The sequence below is a fragment of the Musca domestica genome, unplaced genomic scaffold, assembly GCF_030504385.1.
Source record: "Musca domestica strain aabys unplaced genomic scaffold, Musca_domestica.polishedcontigs.V.1.1 89, whole genome shotgun sequence".
NCBI lineage: Eukaryota > Metazoa > Arthropoda > Insecta > Diptera > Muscidae > Musca > Musca domestica.
The window spans coordinates 1,671,354-1,686,823 of record NW_026712430.1 but is presented as its reverse complement, the minus strand read 5'-3'; the positions used below and the strand labels follow the sequence as shown (position 1 = coordinate 1,686,823).

General features: G+C 35.3%; 1 protein-coding gene across 1 annotated transcript in view; it reads right to left on the bottom strand.

The window, feature by feature from the left end:
* Positions 1-15,470, bottom strand: part of LOC101899300 (uncharacterized) — a 506,597-nt gene that overhangs the window by 148,030 nt on the left and 343,097 nt on the right. Inside the window, exon 6 of the mRNA XM_059131456.1 lies at positions 2,695-4,008. Within this exon, the coding sequence (XP_058987439.1) occupies positions 2,695-4,008 (1,314 nt within the window). The remainder of the gene's footprint in view (positions 1-2,694; positions 4,009-15,470) is intronic.

Below are 15,470 nucleotides of genomic sequence, written 5' to 3'. Positions count from 1 at the left end.
TATTTTTAAATAGTTTTAAGGACATCTGAGCCCGAGTCGTGATTTTGTTAAAGATTTTCAAAAGCTTACTGGTTTGGATTCATTAATTTAATAAAAATACGAATTTCTTTTCCATAGTCGGATATTTCTTTAACATATATTTCACATTACTTTAATATATTTTTCAGAATACTTTCCAAAGACTTCCTTGGATTCGAATCGAGGATTTTTTTTAAGGAAATTTTTCCCAGATTTTCTGTTTAAAATCGTGAATTTTTGAAAGTAATTTAATCATGAATTTAAAACATTTACGGACTCCCTGACCAAAATCATTTTGATTCAATCATGAATTAAAAACATTTACGGACTCCCTGACCAAAATCAAATACTTTTTTAAAATATTTTTCAGAACATTTTCAAAGATCTTCCTTGGCCACGAATCTTGGATTTTTACGAATACTTAGTTTTAAATATTTATCAACAATTTTCTAAAAAAGAATCCTGAATTTTCTTTAAAGACATTTTTCCAGGACTTTTCTGTGTAAAATCGTAATTATTTGAAAATAATATTTTTCAGTATTTTTTGGATTTTTAAATATATATTTTCAAAGACATCGTGGCTAAGAGTAGTGGATTTTTTAAATACGTTTTTCAAGCACTTCCTGACCAACAATTGGAAATTTTCTAAAACTGTTTTTCTTGAATATTTTTGGATATTTTTAAACTATGTTTTAAAGGCTTCTTGGACGGATTTATTAAAAATATTTTTTTAAGACTTTCTGGTCAAAAGTCGTGGATTTTCTTCAAGGACATTTTTTCAGAACTTTCCGGTCCGAAATAGTGAACATTTGAAAATAATTTAATCATGAATTTAAAACAAATACGGAATCCTTGACCAAAATCAGATACTTCTTTAAAATATTCTTCAGAATATTTTCCAAGGATTTCTTGTTTTAATATTTTTTATTCCAAAAATCGTGGATATTTAATAAATATTTTTCAAAGGTTTTCAGGACTTCCTGGGATAAAATCGTGGATTTTTTTTCATAATAGTTTAAAGGGCATTCAGAAAACGGGCCGTAGACTTTTTTTAAAAAAATTTTAGGGATATTCTGAGAAAAAAATGTTGATTTTTTCATATGTGAAAAAGTTGTGGAAGGTATTCTCTATATAGATAAATTGTGGAGGATATTCTATGTGGACAAAAGGTCTTATGTGTGTAAAAACTCATGGAAGATATTATATTCGTAAAGAAATGTTGATGGTTCAGATGATCGGTAGACGGTCTGTTATGTGTAGAAGCTATTTAGGAGGTATCAAGCGTTCGAAAGTCTAATGTGTGAAATGAGGGCTATGTGTGGAAGAAAAACGTTTGCAAACGACAAGTGGAAGGGGTTCTATTTCAAGAAGACCTATCGTCGGGATTTTTGGCAAAGAGATCCTGGGAAAAGGTAGAAGACCACACATGGTCGCCCTTGCGTAGAAGACATGTAAGAGGTATTTTATATTTAGAAGATATGTGAGAGGTCTCCAGTTTGTGAAAGACGTGTGGAAGGGCTTGCATCAAAGGTACTCTTGGTAAAGAAGGCCTTCAAACTGTCCAGTGGAAGTCAAGTGGAAGGTCTTCTATGTGTGGAACAACTGTGAAACGTCTTCTATGTCTAGAAAACCTACTGCAGGTCCATCATTTATAAAAATACCTGTAGAAAATATTCATCTATAGACGGCCTGTGGGAGGGTTTTAAGGCATTGAAGACCTGCTGTACAATAATAACAAAATTTATTATTTATATTTAGTTCATTTAGTTCATTTCGTTACAATCGAAGAACATTTTTCCAATGCAATGAAGCTTTTTTGAGGTTTTTCGAAACTGCTACCATTTAACTAAATCCATTTCTTGATGTTTTTTTCCGGTGTATACAAAAGTGTCGGCGTTCCACTAAGTGGCCAAGCATCTTAAATGGCAGCATTTTGTTTAAGTAGTAAACATTTAATTAATTCAAGTGTCATTAATTGCTGTTCGTTTGATGTTCTATGCAACAGCGGTTTGTGTTCTCTTTTTTCCACGACTTGATGCATGCACTTGAAGCAGAACGAGACGATTGACTCTTGCGACCCCTAAAAGTCGCCGTGTGCGGTGAGAAGGGGATCAAGTCTTTCCTTCTGGGAGCATGATGATGATGAGTTGCAGAAGGTGTTCTTTTTGAAATTTTCTTGCTATCAAGATAACGGAAGAATTGGTTAGAAATTGGCAGCGGTAAGCGTCTTCTATCCAACATTGAAATATATGCCAACATGCAACAATGTTATGTCTCATGAAATAAGTAGTTATTTTGGGTCCACTAAAGATTGAATAATTAACTACTTCTACATCGACTTTGGAAACTAAAAGTCCATTGAACAAAATATTTATTTATCGATTTTCAGTGGCCACAAAATAACAATTTATTTTTTGCTTCATGCCCTTGTTGAAATTATGAGTTTGTAAGCCGATTTGCAATGAATATTTTTGGTGGGTAATGAGTGGCCTTCATGTTTCTCTAATTTTCCTGAAATATAAGTGCCTTACACCACATGGTTTTCTAAGCATGTGTGTGTCTTATTTTTTTCTCTCCGCAATCTTTGTTTTTATTTCTAGCATTTTTATCGTCTTCTCTATTCAAAAACTACTATCACAAATGTAAAAATCAAATAATATCCATTTTCCAACTCACCTTTTTTGCAGGAACTTTCGTTTGATATCTCTCATAAAACTACCATCGTCGGCATAGCGTACCCGCTGATGTATGGTCTGCTGGGCTGGCAACAAATGCCGGTTCGTTACCCCGAAATCCATTTGGACATCGACCACCAGGAGAAGCGTTAACAAAATGAGGGTGGCGCCCAGACTTATGGCTAGGCGCTCCTTCAATTTCATAGTCCTTAACATGCCCATGATGAAATTTTCGTTTGGCTGACGATGCTCGGGATGCAGCTGATGAAGATCTTTATTTGGTTTAGGAATGTTTAAAGTTTTCGTTTTGGTAGTAGATTGAATGCTGGCTAACTCTGCATTTTTATTGCAAGTTGATGATGACGCTGCTGGCGGCGGCGGTGGCGGTGGTGCTAGTGATTTAAAATTCCAATAGAAGGACCACCAAGAGCGTTTTTCTTTGGCGGAAGAAGCCGAGGAGGATGACGATGATGCTTTAGTATTATGTGAAACGATTTCTGGTGACAAACTGCGTGTCCGCGATTTGGATGATGTCGATGATTTGGATGTAGCTTTTACAATACGTCGTCGAACTATGACACGTTTAACTTTGGCGTTGCTATCCTCTTGCCAGCCGTTGTTTGGCACTTCCTCCTTCTCTGTTTGGCATTCAATAAAATCACTCTTTTCGTTGAAATTGCAGTTGTTGCTTTTGTTTTTATTGGTATTTAGGAACTCTGGTTGTGTTTGGGAGTAGCTGTAGTATTCTTGGGGGTCTAACGGAATATAGGGCAATTGTCGTTCGAACGATTTGCCATTCAAATTCGTAAAGTTTTGCTGCTGCAATAATAGTTGTTGTTGTTGTTGTTGCCTTTGTCCAGCAACACTCGTATCTCGTTTGGGGTCGACACGCTCCGCTTGATTGTCGGGGTTATTTAATTTGAGTGTTTGCTCAGCTGATAAATACCCGGGTGCTGCTGTTGTTCGTGCAAATACACCCTCCCGTTGATCGGATTTTAGTGGCGGTGGCTGTGGCGGTGATGATGATGATGGCGGCGTTAAATTTTCTGCGAATGCTGTTTTATTGCCGCAATAAACTGACGTCGAATTTGGTGATAAGCTTTCATCGATGTTTTGTTGCTGTCGTTGCCGTTTAATGCGAAATTTTTCCAAACGTTGAGCTAATGTAGGCGATTCAGTTGCTGTTGCACTAGTTCCGCCGTTGTAGCCTCCACTGCTGCTGCCTCCACTGCTAACTGCATTTGTATAAAATTCTGTACAATCAAATCGATTATGTGCTGTGAGACTGTTTATGGGTGATTTATTTGCAGCAAAGCTGTCGATAAAAATAATAATGTAAAGAGAGAAAAGAAAAAGAAAAAACGGTTTAAAATTTTATGGCAAACAATTTGGAGATTTATATATTGAATTGTAAAATTCTTAGAAATAAATAACATAAATAAATTTAAAATTTTTTTTTATAAAGTTTGCAATAAATCGCAAGTTTTGAATAAATAACATAACTCCAAATCGCATTAGAAGTAAGGATATTAAGTGGCTGGTACTTAATGAGAACAATCATTTTTGGATGTAGCCCTTCTCGGAAACAAGAATGCCAAATCGAGATATTTTCGCTCCGATTTCACTATATATATCCAATATATTTAATATCGGCGTCTACGTAACGGTCAGAATTGACCTGTTCGTCTATTTGTGATTTCGCCGATATTAAAAATATTCGCGGTTTAATGGAAAATGTGATTTTTATTAAACACAAATGTTGTGGTCTATTTCACCAACTAAATATTACCCAATGACCATCAAAATTGGAAAGCTTCTGCCCAGCCCGAAGCTCTAGCCCCATGCTAACTTCCGCGTCGATTGGTCCATAATTGTGACATGTAGAGCAACTGTAAAATCAAGATTTTTTTTAGTTTTTGGTCCATTTCAACCCTAAATATTATGCGATCATCTCCAAAAGAAATAGGGTTTTATTCAGACCTTAACCCCACCTCCATTTTCAATTTTGTGAGGATCGGGCCATAATTGCGACCTGTAGAGTGATTACAAATTAACATGTACAGACGGACGGACGGTCGGATGGACATACATAACTAGATCGACTCAGCTCGGCGAGCTAGGAAGATCCACATATACTTTCCTATGTGGGAAACCAATATTTCGTGGTGTTGCATAATTTTTGGCCCAATCAAACTTATAATACCCCCAACACATAGTGTTGTAGGGTATAAAAAGTCCAATATGGGTAGCAGAAATACCCGTTGTTCATATAAGGTCAGCTGCGAAAATGGACCAAATTGGTCCACTTAAAAGACGAATGATGGGATTGCGTTAAAAATCGTACGCGCAGTTCTTGAAATCCCCTATGAAGCTTGTGCATCGGCTTTTCTTATCATTTCAAATCCCATAAAAATTCGCATGATACATTTACTAAAAATCAATATACATAGTTCACCAAGATCTAACACTAAAAAAAGACAAATAAATCACACAATGCACACACACATATATATAAAACGTTTCTAAACCCCTTGATTCCAATATCACCGAAATTTGTCTTTAAATCTAGCTAACGCAATGGAAAGTGCAGAAAAACGATTGTTGGCAAACAAAAAAAAAACAGAAGAAAAACTTAAAAAAAAATAACTGGGACTAGAAACAAAAACTCGGTAAACAAACAAACAGCAAAAAAGCATCGAGGCTCACGCAACATTCACACACCCATATACATACATACATACATACAATGTTTGTTTTTTGTAAACCAGACGCAAAAAGATAAATACACTGACAAAGAGATATCCAGAGACAACAATAGTCTAGGTTGACACATGTCCCAAACAAACCATTATGTGATATATCACAGCTTTAAACATTGTATCTACAGGATGGATATGTGTATTCATACTGTACACATACATGCAGTCAGTGAAGTCACCGCTGGACTTAGTACAGTACATGGTCTGGGTATTGCAATGGTAAATGATTGATGTAATGAAGGAATGGATGGACTTAAAGAGTTCTTCAATACTAATGGATCAATGCTTGGAAGTTGTCATTTCGAATGTGGGTAGGTGTTAACGGTGCTGTGTCATGACCCCCATGGCCTTAATTCCCATTACAATTATGGGGATAGTCGGCGTTTTTTTTCGGTCCATACTTGTCGAAAACAAAAAATCAGTCATAATTTCCACAAAGTAGTTTTATGTTCAAAATATTATAGGGCATGTATTTATACCCTACAACACTATGTGTTGGGGGTATTATAAGTTTGATTGGGCCAAAAATTATTTAACACCTCGAAATATTGGTTTCCTACATAGGAAAGTATATATGGTTCTTCCTATCTCGCCGAGCTGAGTCGATCTAGCTATGTATGTCCGTCTGTCCATGTTAATTTGCAATTATGGCCGGATATTCACGAAATTTGGAATAGAGGTGGGGGTAGGGCCAGGATAGAACCCTATTGCTTTTAAAGTTGATCGCATAATATTTAGGGGTTGAAATGGACCAAAAACAGAAAAATTTCATGATTTTGCAGCTTCTCTACAGGTCGCAATTATAGACCAATCAAAGCGGAAGTTAGCATGAGGCTAGAGCTTAGGGCTGGGCAGAAGCCTTCCAATTTTGATGGTTATCGGATAATATTTATTGGGTGAAATAGACCATTTGTGAAAATAACATTTGTGTTATATAAATTTCAAATTTTCTATTAAACCGCGAATATTTTTAATCCCGGCGAAATCACAAATATACGAACAGATCAACTCTAACCGTTACGTAGATGCCGATATTAAATATATCGGATGTATATAACGAATATATACAATGTATATATAGACAGGAGGGAGATTTTAGCTAGAATGCTTATATCTCAAGATTGGCTAAACCGATTTCGACAAATTTTGTCAATTCATAATGCCCTCTTAACATAAAAGTATAAAATCTAAAAAAATCGCATAAAAAGTTGTCTATAATGATGTTAATATAGATTTTGCAGTATTTTGTAATATTTTTTCATTTTATAACACAGGTTGGGGTTATTATAACAGATTGCAATTATCCTCCCGAAAAAAGATAGGGTTAGGCTCAGAATGGCTAGGCCTATTGTTTTCAAAGATGTCCGCAATATATTTAAGGGTTGAAATGGACCAACAACTAAAAATGTTCCTGATTTTGCAGCCGTTATAAAGTTAACAAATCGAATCCAATGGAAATCTCGCATGAAGTTCGAGTTAAGGATAGCGGGTAGAATGGACCACTACTTTTGTGTGTAAAAAAACCAACATTTCATACAACTTCTGGCTTTTTATGCTGATTTCGTTGATGAATAAAGCCAAATATCTTAGACAAGCAAATCATATAGATGAGTTTAAATTTGGTGATACAGATGGGCCTCTTGCTATTGGAGTTGATCGCAAAATATTTAGGGGTTCAAATGAACCAAAAACAGAAAAAAATTCCTGCTCACACAACTGAAGACAGTTAAGAACAGGGAAGAATTCTAGCATTTTGGATAACCATTGGTATATGTAGCTGTAAAATGGACCACAACAACTAACAGCACGATGGAGTGCGCAAATATTGGGAAAATGTCCCTGGTCAAACCGCTAAGGGTAATATCTGGCCAGTGTTCCATTACATAATTTCAAAAGCGAAATATTCCAAAATGGATTTGGACATAAGGGGGCTTCTAACATATTGTAGTGTTGTAGGGTATCACATGGTCGGCCCCGCACGACTATAGCCTTAGCTTACTTTTTCTAACTTAATAACGGTAAAGTGTTTTTTTTTTCGTGGGGGAAACATCCGATTATTCGAGCTGAAAGTTCAGACACAAAACCCGGGTTTTATCTGGTTCAACAAAACTGATATGTACAAAACTTATTATATTACTTATGGAAAACATCTAAAAGGGATCAATTATAGGGTATTAAGATCCACATATTATTATTATTATTTCTTATACTTTTGCCCTTCTAAAATAGTGTCAAATGTGCTGATATCTCTTGTAGAGTTCCGAAGATATTAACAAGAAAATCATGAAATTGGGATTTTCTTCATTAATATGTAGGAACATGCTCCTTTAATCCTTTTTTAAGTTACAAGAATTATGCTCGGGCACCGCTATAGCATCATGGTCAAGGAGTTGTTCCGACTTTTTTGAAGACTGACTATGACAATTATTTTCACTGGATTTTATCTTAAATGTTCATAGGGAGAATTTATATTAATCCCAATTTTATAGTAAATAGGAATTAAAATTGTCCTATTTCAAAATCCCAATAACATTGCACTATTTGCAACCAATACTGCAGAACTTGTAGAACCACATACATACCCAAACCTAACATCCATGCACTCGTCCATATGCAATATGACCATAAGCGAAAGCATCGTTCAACATATAAAATATTTCACCGGTATGGACACACTCGATCTGAGTTCTCGTTTTTTTGCTGCTGTGATATATATATTTTTACATTAGATGTGGCCATTGTAGTTGACAGACACTTCGACCCACTAGGCTAGTTAGGAGATATGTGTACTGCACTGGTGGCACAATACAAAACAAAAACAGACTAATGCCAAACAACAACAGCAACAAAGACAAAAAAGGAACGGATTTGATATAGAAACTGGAATTTTTTGAAATGTTGTTTTGTGTTTGTTGCCAGAAATGTCCTTTGTTTTTGTTTTGTTTCAATTGAATATTCAAGACCAAATGTAGTCAGCGGGGTTTATGCAGTTGGTGGAGGTGGCGTGCACAACGATATTTTCGCACAAAAAATACAAGAAGAGTAGGAGGAGAATAGAATTGAACATGAAAACGACAATGGCTAGTTGGCAAAATGCTTTACGACTTGGAAGCAAAAAAAAATGTCCTTTTTTGTTGGAAGTTTTTGAAGTTCTTTGGTTGTTGCAGAGGGTATAGTCTGCCAGGATGTGTCGGAAATTTGACAGTAACCAATTTTTTGTTTTAGTTTTAGCTTTTAGTTGTTATTTATTCTACAACCGACTACACACTGTGTCCAGCATATCAACCAAGAATGGAGGCGGTGTGTGTGTGAGTGCGTTTTGAAGATATCACATTTGAATGCACCGGCAGAAAGACGAGTGTGAAAATTGTTGATTGACTGAACTTAAAAACTAACATATTGACAACATTAAAAATATGTTGTGGTAGGAAAATGAGGTCTTATAAATATCGCTCATTATTTAAGAAGTGTAAAATTTAAAAAAAAAAAAAACCTACATACAGTCCTTCAAAACCCCAATATCCTGTTTTGTTGATTTATGTCACAAACCAAGTGAAAACAAGTAAAATAGCTGTAAGTTCGACAGGACCGATCTTCGAATACCCTCTACCATTTGCAACGAATTTGACCAATTTCCAAAAAAAAAAAAAAAATAAATAAATAAATCCGTAAAAAATTTTGTTAAAATCCTAAAAATACCGAATGTAGCCTTCATAATAGGGTCTAAACGACAACGTGGACCTGCATGCGAAACTTGAAAAAAATCGGTGAATAATGTAGCTAAAAACATCAAAATACCGAATATAGGGAGGTACCATTGTATGGGGACTATACCAAAACGTGAACCTGTACAGATAACTTTCTGTCATGGCTCTGGTATCCAAATTTGAAACAATTCCGGTGAATAATGTCGCTAAAATCATCAAAGTACCGAATATATATCGAATATATACCGATACCGCACATACAATTTTCTTGGTTACTTGGTATCGTTTTTACTAAACTACGATCCAATATGTAGATGAACAACATTGGGTCACTCCTCATCCTACATACATCCTACAAATTTTTGCAAAAAAACTGAATTTGAGCAAAGGGAGTATATCATTTAAGTCAACCCTGGTACATTTGAATATTTATACCCTACCCCACATAGTGGTAAGGGTATTATGTCTTTGTGCATTTGTTTGTAACATGGAGAAGGAAACGAGATAGACCCATAGTTACTTTTGAGAACCTTCATAGAATCACTTTCTGAGTCGATTTATGCATGTCAGTCCGTCTGTCCGTCCGTCCGTCCGTCTGTCCATGTATTCTTGTGAACAAAATGCAGGTCGCATTTATTATCCGATTGAGACGAAATTTTCCAAACAATATTTTTTTGGCCCAAGGACGAACCCTATTGAAATTGGTGAGAATCGGATCAAATTTAGATATAGCTCCCATATATATCTTCATCCGATTTCGGGTTAAATGTCCACCAAATATTCACTATCAGTCCAAATTACCTAAATTTTGGCACACCCAACCGAGTTCGGCCTAAAAGCAAGTATATCAAATTTGGAGAAAATCGGTTCAGATATAGCTATAGCTCCCATATATATCTTTCATCCGATTTGATCTTTAAGTCTCTCACATTCCTACTATGCACTCCACAACCGTGATATTTGGTACCAGGTATTAGATGGAGCACAGAAATAGCTGTTTTAAATTTTATCGAAATCGGTTCAGATTTGGATATAGCTCCCATATATATCTTCATCCGATTTCGGGTTAAATGTGCACTAAATGGTCAATATCAGCCCAAATCACCAGTCTAGAAGCTAATACGTAAAATTTGGAGAAACCCGGTTCAGAGATAGCTATAGTTCGTTAAATGCACGATAGAATTAGATAGATTTTGATTTTGTACCAAATATCTCATAGAGCTCTGAAATGCCCTGTATAAACCTTTTTACGAGAGCTCTACTAAATATGCATAGTGGTGTAGGGTATCATATAGTCGGCCCCGCCCGACTTTTGAGCTTTCCTTACTGGTTTTATATTAGGATTAGGATATAACCTCAAACCTCCATTGTTTGTTCGACCTCTATCTAAAGATAAGCCCCGATTTCAAGCATTTTTATACCCTACACCACATAGTGGTAAGGGTATTATGTCTTTGTGCATTTGTCTGTAACATGGAAAAGGAAGCGAGATAGACCCATAGTTACTTTTTAGGATCTCCATAGAATCACTTTCTGAGTTGATTTATGCATGTCAGTCCGTCTGTCCGTCCGTCCGTCTGTCCATGTATTCTTGTGAACAAAATGCAGGTCGCATTTATTATCCGATTAAGATGAAATTTTGCACAAATCATTTGTTTGACCCAAGGACGAACCCTATTGAAATTGGAGATAATCGGTAAAAATTTAGATATAGCCCCCATATATATCTTCGTCCGATTTGCCTTTTATTGTGCACCAAACGTGTAATATCAGCCCGAATAGTATGGAATTTTTCACATACAACCAAATTAGGCCTGAAAATAAGTATGCCAAATTTGATCAAAATCGGTTCAGATATAGCTATAGCTCCCATATATATGTTTCATCCGATTTGTTATTTTTGTCCTCCGCAGCCATAATATGCACTCTGTAACAACAATATTTGAGGAAATATATCAAATACAGCTCAGAAATACATTTGCTCAATTTTATCGAGATCGGTTTAGATTTGGATATAGCTCCCATATATAACTTCGTCCGAATTACCTTTTATTGTGCACCAAACGTCTAATATTTGCCCATATGGGATGAAATTTGGCACTTACGACCGAATTGAGTCCAGAAGCTAGTATGTCAAATTTAGTGAAGATCGGTTAAGATATAGCTATAGCTCCCATATATATTGTACATCCGATTTCTAGTATTTGTTACCCACAGCCGTAATATGCACTCCGTTACAACGATATTTCAGGAAATATAAAATATACAGCTAAGAAATATATTTGAAAAGTTTTTTCGAGATCGGTTCAGATTTGGATATAGCTCCCATATATATCTTTATCTGATTTTAAATTTATTTTGCGCCAAATGGGCAATACAAGTCCGAATTTAAAAGATACAAATGCATCGGCATATTTAGTCCTTTGAACTTTAAATTTTAATTTTAATCATAGCGTGTATGATTGAATTCTCCCATAAAAACTTTTAATTGTTACGTGGAGCTCTACTAAATTAGCAAAGTGGTGTAGGGCATCATAAGTCGGACCCGCCCGACTTTAGGACTTTCTTTACTGGTTTTGTTCTCAATTATATATTCCATATAATTCCGCAAAATTTTTGTATCGCGAGTTGTTATTATGTAGAATGATATTTTCAATTTATATATACATTTTTTTTATTAATTACTCCCTTTTATAAAGATACCCCCGATTTTATTAATTTACTGATGGTATATGTGAAAAACCAAGTGGAATTTTCTAACTTTTTCTAGGAGTTTAGTGGTTAAAGTCTTGCCTGTCTTTGTACGTTGTTATTCCCTACAATACCATATGTTGGGGGTATTATAAATTTGATTGGGCCAATAATTATGTAACACCTCGAATTATTGGTTCTGCACATGGGATATTATATATGGATCTTCCTATATCGCCGAGCTGAGTCGATCTAGCTATGTGTGTCCGTCCGTCTATCCATGTTAATTTTTATTCACATTATAGGTCGAAATTATGCCTGATTCTCACGAAATTTAGCATGGAGTTGTGGTTAGAGTTAGAAGGCTTGGGACAAAAAATTAAATGAACAAAACAGAAAAAAATTACTAGCAGTTGCTCTTTAGGTCGCAATCATAGAATAGTGGTCGAAATGGAGCGAAAACTTAAAATAATTGCCTTCATTGATTTTGAAATATATTTTTTTCTCAGTTTCTTCCAGTGTTTTGAATCTCAATCATATTTTGTAGCTCTTAACATTTTCGCATGCCATAAACATTTTTAAGGCTAACAAACGGAATTTCGTTGTTTTGCCAGCAGTCATGTGACGATATCAGGTTTTATTTTAGAGAATTTGTTTTTAGCCGTATTTTTGTTTCTTTTCTGTTATGTTCATCAGCCGAATTTGGCAATATTGTTAAAGTCTTAAAATTGCTATGATATGATTTAAAGGGAATATATGATACATATCTATCTCTGAATAAGAATTACAAAATGTACCCTGGTTTCTTGTCAATAAAGTACAAGATTTTACATGAAAATGGAAAATGGAAACATTTTCATAAGGAAAATAAAATTAAACTCTATGCACTTAGAATTTTTTGGGGTTTTTAGTTACTTTCTTATGGGTATTTGCCTAGTGCAAAAAAGTGTTTAATCTCCAATTCATTTTCACACAAATTTCCTTTAATCAACAGATAGTTAAATAATCTTTACAAACACCGATAAAAAAAAACTATCCCAAAAATGTCCTGAAAGCAAATTAAAACTTTTGTTATCACATTTAACAGCATCGGGCAAGGCACAACATTAAAAAAAAAAAAAAACGAGGAAAAAAGTTTCACATCTACTACCGCACATACACACACACAAACTCTTGATAATAGTGTCAGTGTGATAGAAACAACACATGACGTCCCTGAAAAAACACATGTAGGGACATTCACATAATCACCGTTGAAAATAATCTTTAGCTAACATGACAAAGAGCACGGCCAAACAGTTGGCCAAAAAAGCAAACAAAAACACAACATTAACATGTTGGCCACAATAACAAAAAGGACAAGACTCTGTTAAGGACATCAGCATCGTCCTCGCCCTCGACGTTGTAGTCATCATGGACACAATGAACACGATAACAAGTTAATGTTGACATAAACATGATTTAAACCCTTTTTACTTTAAACTTTATCCACTGCACTTTGGTTTATGTGATAATATGGAAAGAGAAAGAGAGGTGCAGTGGGAGAGAGAGAGAGAGAGAGAGAGAAAGCGAGTGAGAGATACACATCGTGTTTGGGATATAGGAATGTTTAAGAAACAAAAAACAATTGGACTATGTTCAGCCCGCCCTAAACTACACTATCTGAAATAACCACGATGTTGGGTGAAGAAAAGAAAAGTTCAAAATTGGATTGAAATATGAACTAATCCCGATAATTTAGTTCGGTATGTCACAACACCCTCGAAAAAGTCAGTTTTTAAAGAGGTATGTGAAATCTGTGTATATACTAATGTAAAATATAATCCATATAGAAGAAACGGTAGGGAACGATAAGGAGGTGATGTTTTTTGGACAAACGACTCCTTATCCGCACCAATGGTCTATACACAAAATTTCAAGATTGCAGCTTTAAGAGTGTAGATTTTAAAGTAATAAAAAAACTTAAAATCCACACTCTTAGAGCTGCAATCTTGAAATTTTGTATATAGACCATCATTGGTGCGGATAAGGAGTCGTTTTTGGGAATCTTTACTAAAAGAGTACTAAACATAGAGCTCTTGGAGCTGGAATTCTGAAATATGTTAAGTTCGGATATGTCAAAATAATTTTCGCGGGAAAAATGTACTAAAAAAGTACCAATATTTACTAAATGTGAAGAAGAAGTTATAGAACTTTTCATTTTGAGTGGGAGTGGGTGGGAATGGGTTAAAAACTATAACATGTTTGGAAATTGGTACTAAAAGTACTAAAAATTAAAAAGTACAAACAATTTGGGCTAGGAGCTAAAAGTTTGCATTTTTAGCCTTAAAATCTTGAAATTATGCATGAAGTTAACAATTTTACATAATATTTCTGGAACATTTTTGATAAAAACGTTACTATAAATTGCATTTTAATTCTACCGTTTTACAGCTGAAATCTTGAGATTTTGTATGTAGATCACCATTGGTGTAAGGAAACGAATTAGGTGTCTTTTTGCAATCTGTATTAAATACCATACATTTTTGGTACTAAAAAGGAACAATATGTTACAAATGTGGACACGAAGTGCTCGATGTTTAAAGGGTAAACAAACTGATGTATGTATGGAAATACAAAATTGTTCACCTTAAAATCTTTAAATTTAATACTAGTTATTTAGATCTATTGTGCCAAAACCGGTACTAAAAATTACTAAGCATTGTTCTATTAAACCCAGAATACTACAATAACATCCTTTTTAAATTTTATTGAATGAAAGCAAAAAATGTCGGAAATAGCATCAAATTTTAGGATAACTTTAGATTTGTTCGAATTGGTCACCTTTGGCACGAATTATGGCCAATGAAACCGTCAATCGCTGCCCGAATGTAGCCCTGCGGTATTTTGGCCCATTCCCGACGAAGCGCATGCTTGAGGTGATCGACACTTTGGTATTTTTTAGTGCCAACCTTGCTTTCCAAAATGCTCCAGACACAATAGTCCAACGATTTGGTATCCGGAGGTTTTGGAAATGAAGCGAGGATCCTCATTTTGTAACCATTCTAACGTGCTGAGTGCGATGGTGCTGAGTTCTGAATGGCTTTAATACACCCTCCAGCATATTTTCGCGATAATATTCGGCATTTATTCTGATGCCACGGTCGATTAATACGAGCGGAGAGCTACCAACCGACGGTGCACATTTCAGCTGACCTCTTTGGCAAGTAAACACGATCATTTTCTTTGTTTACAAACTGCTGGACAACAAATGTTTTCTCATCAGAGAAAACCAAATTCGGCAGTTCACCGAAGCAACTCTTTAGCTCTTTTGAGTCTATTTTCTTTCTGTAGCGGTATAATTTCTTGCACTTTTTAGAATTTCAATGGCTTTACCCCAAGCTCATTTTTCAATATTTGCCGAATGGAATATTGCGAAATATTCAGCTAGCAAACTATTTTTTTCGGCCACTGCGACGCGGGTTTCAATCAAGACGCTTGTTTACTTTTCGAACCATTTTTGCTGATGTTGCTGTTTTCATCCGGCCATTTCCTTGACGTCGTGCTACGCTACCAGTATCACGGTAACGAGCGATGGCACAAGACACAAAAGATTTATTCACATTTAAATGCTGGAGTGC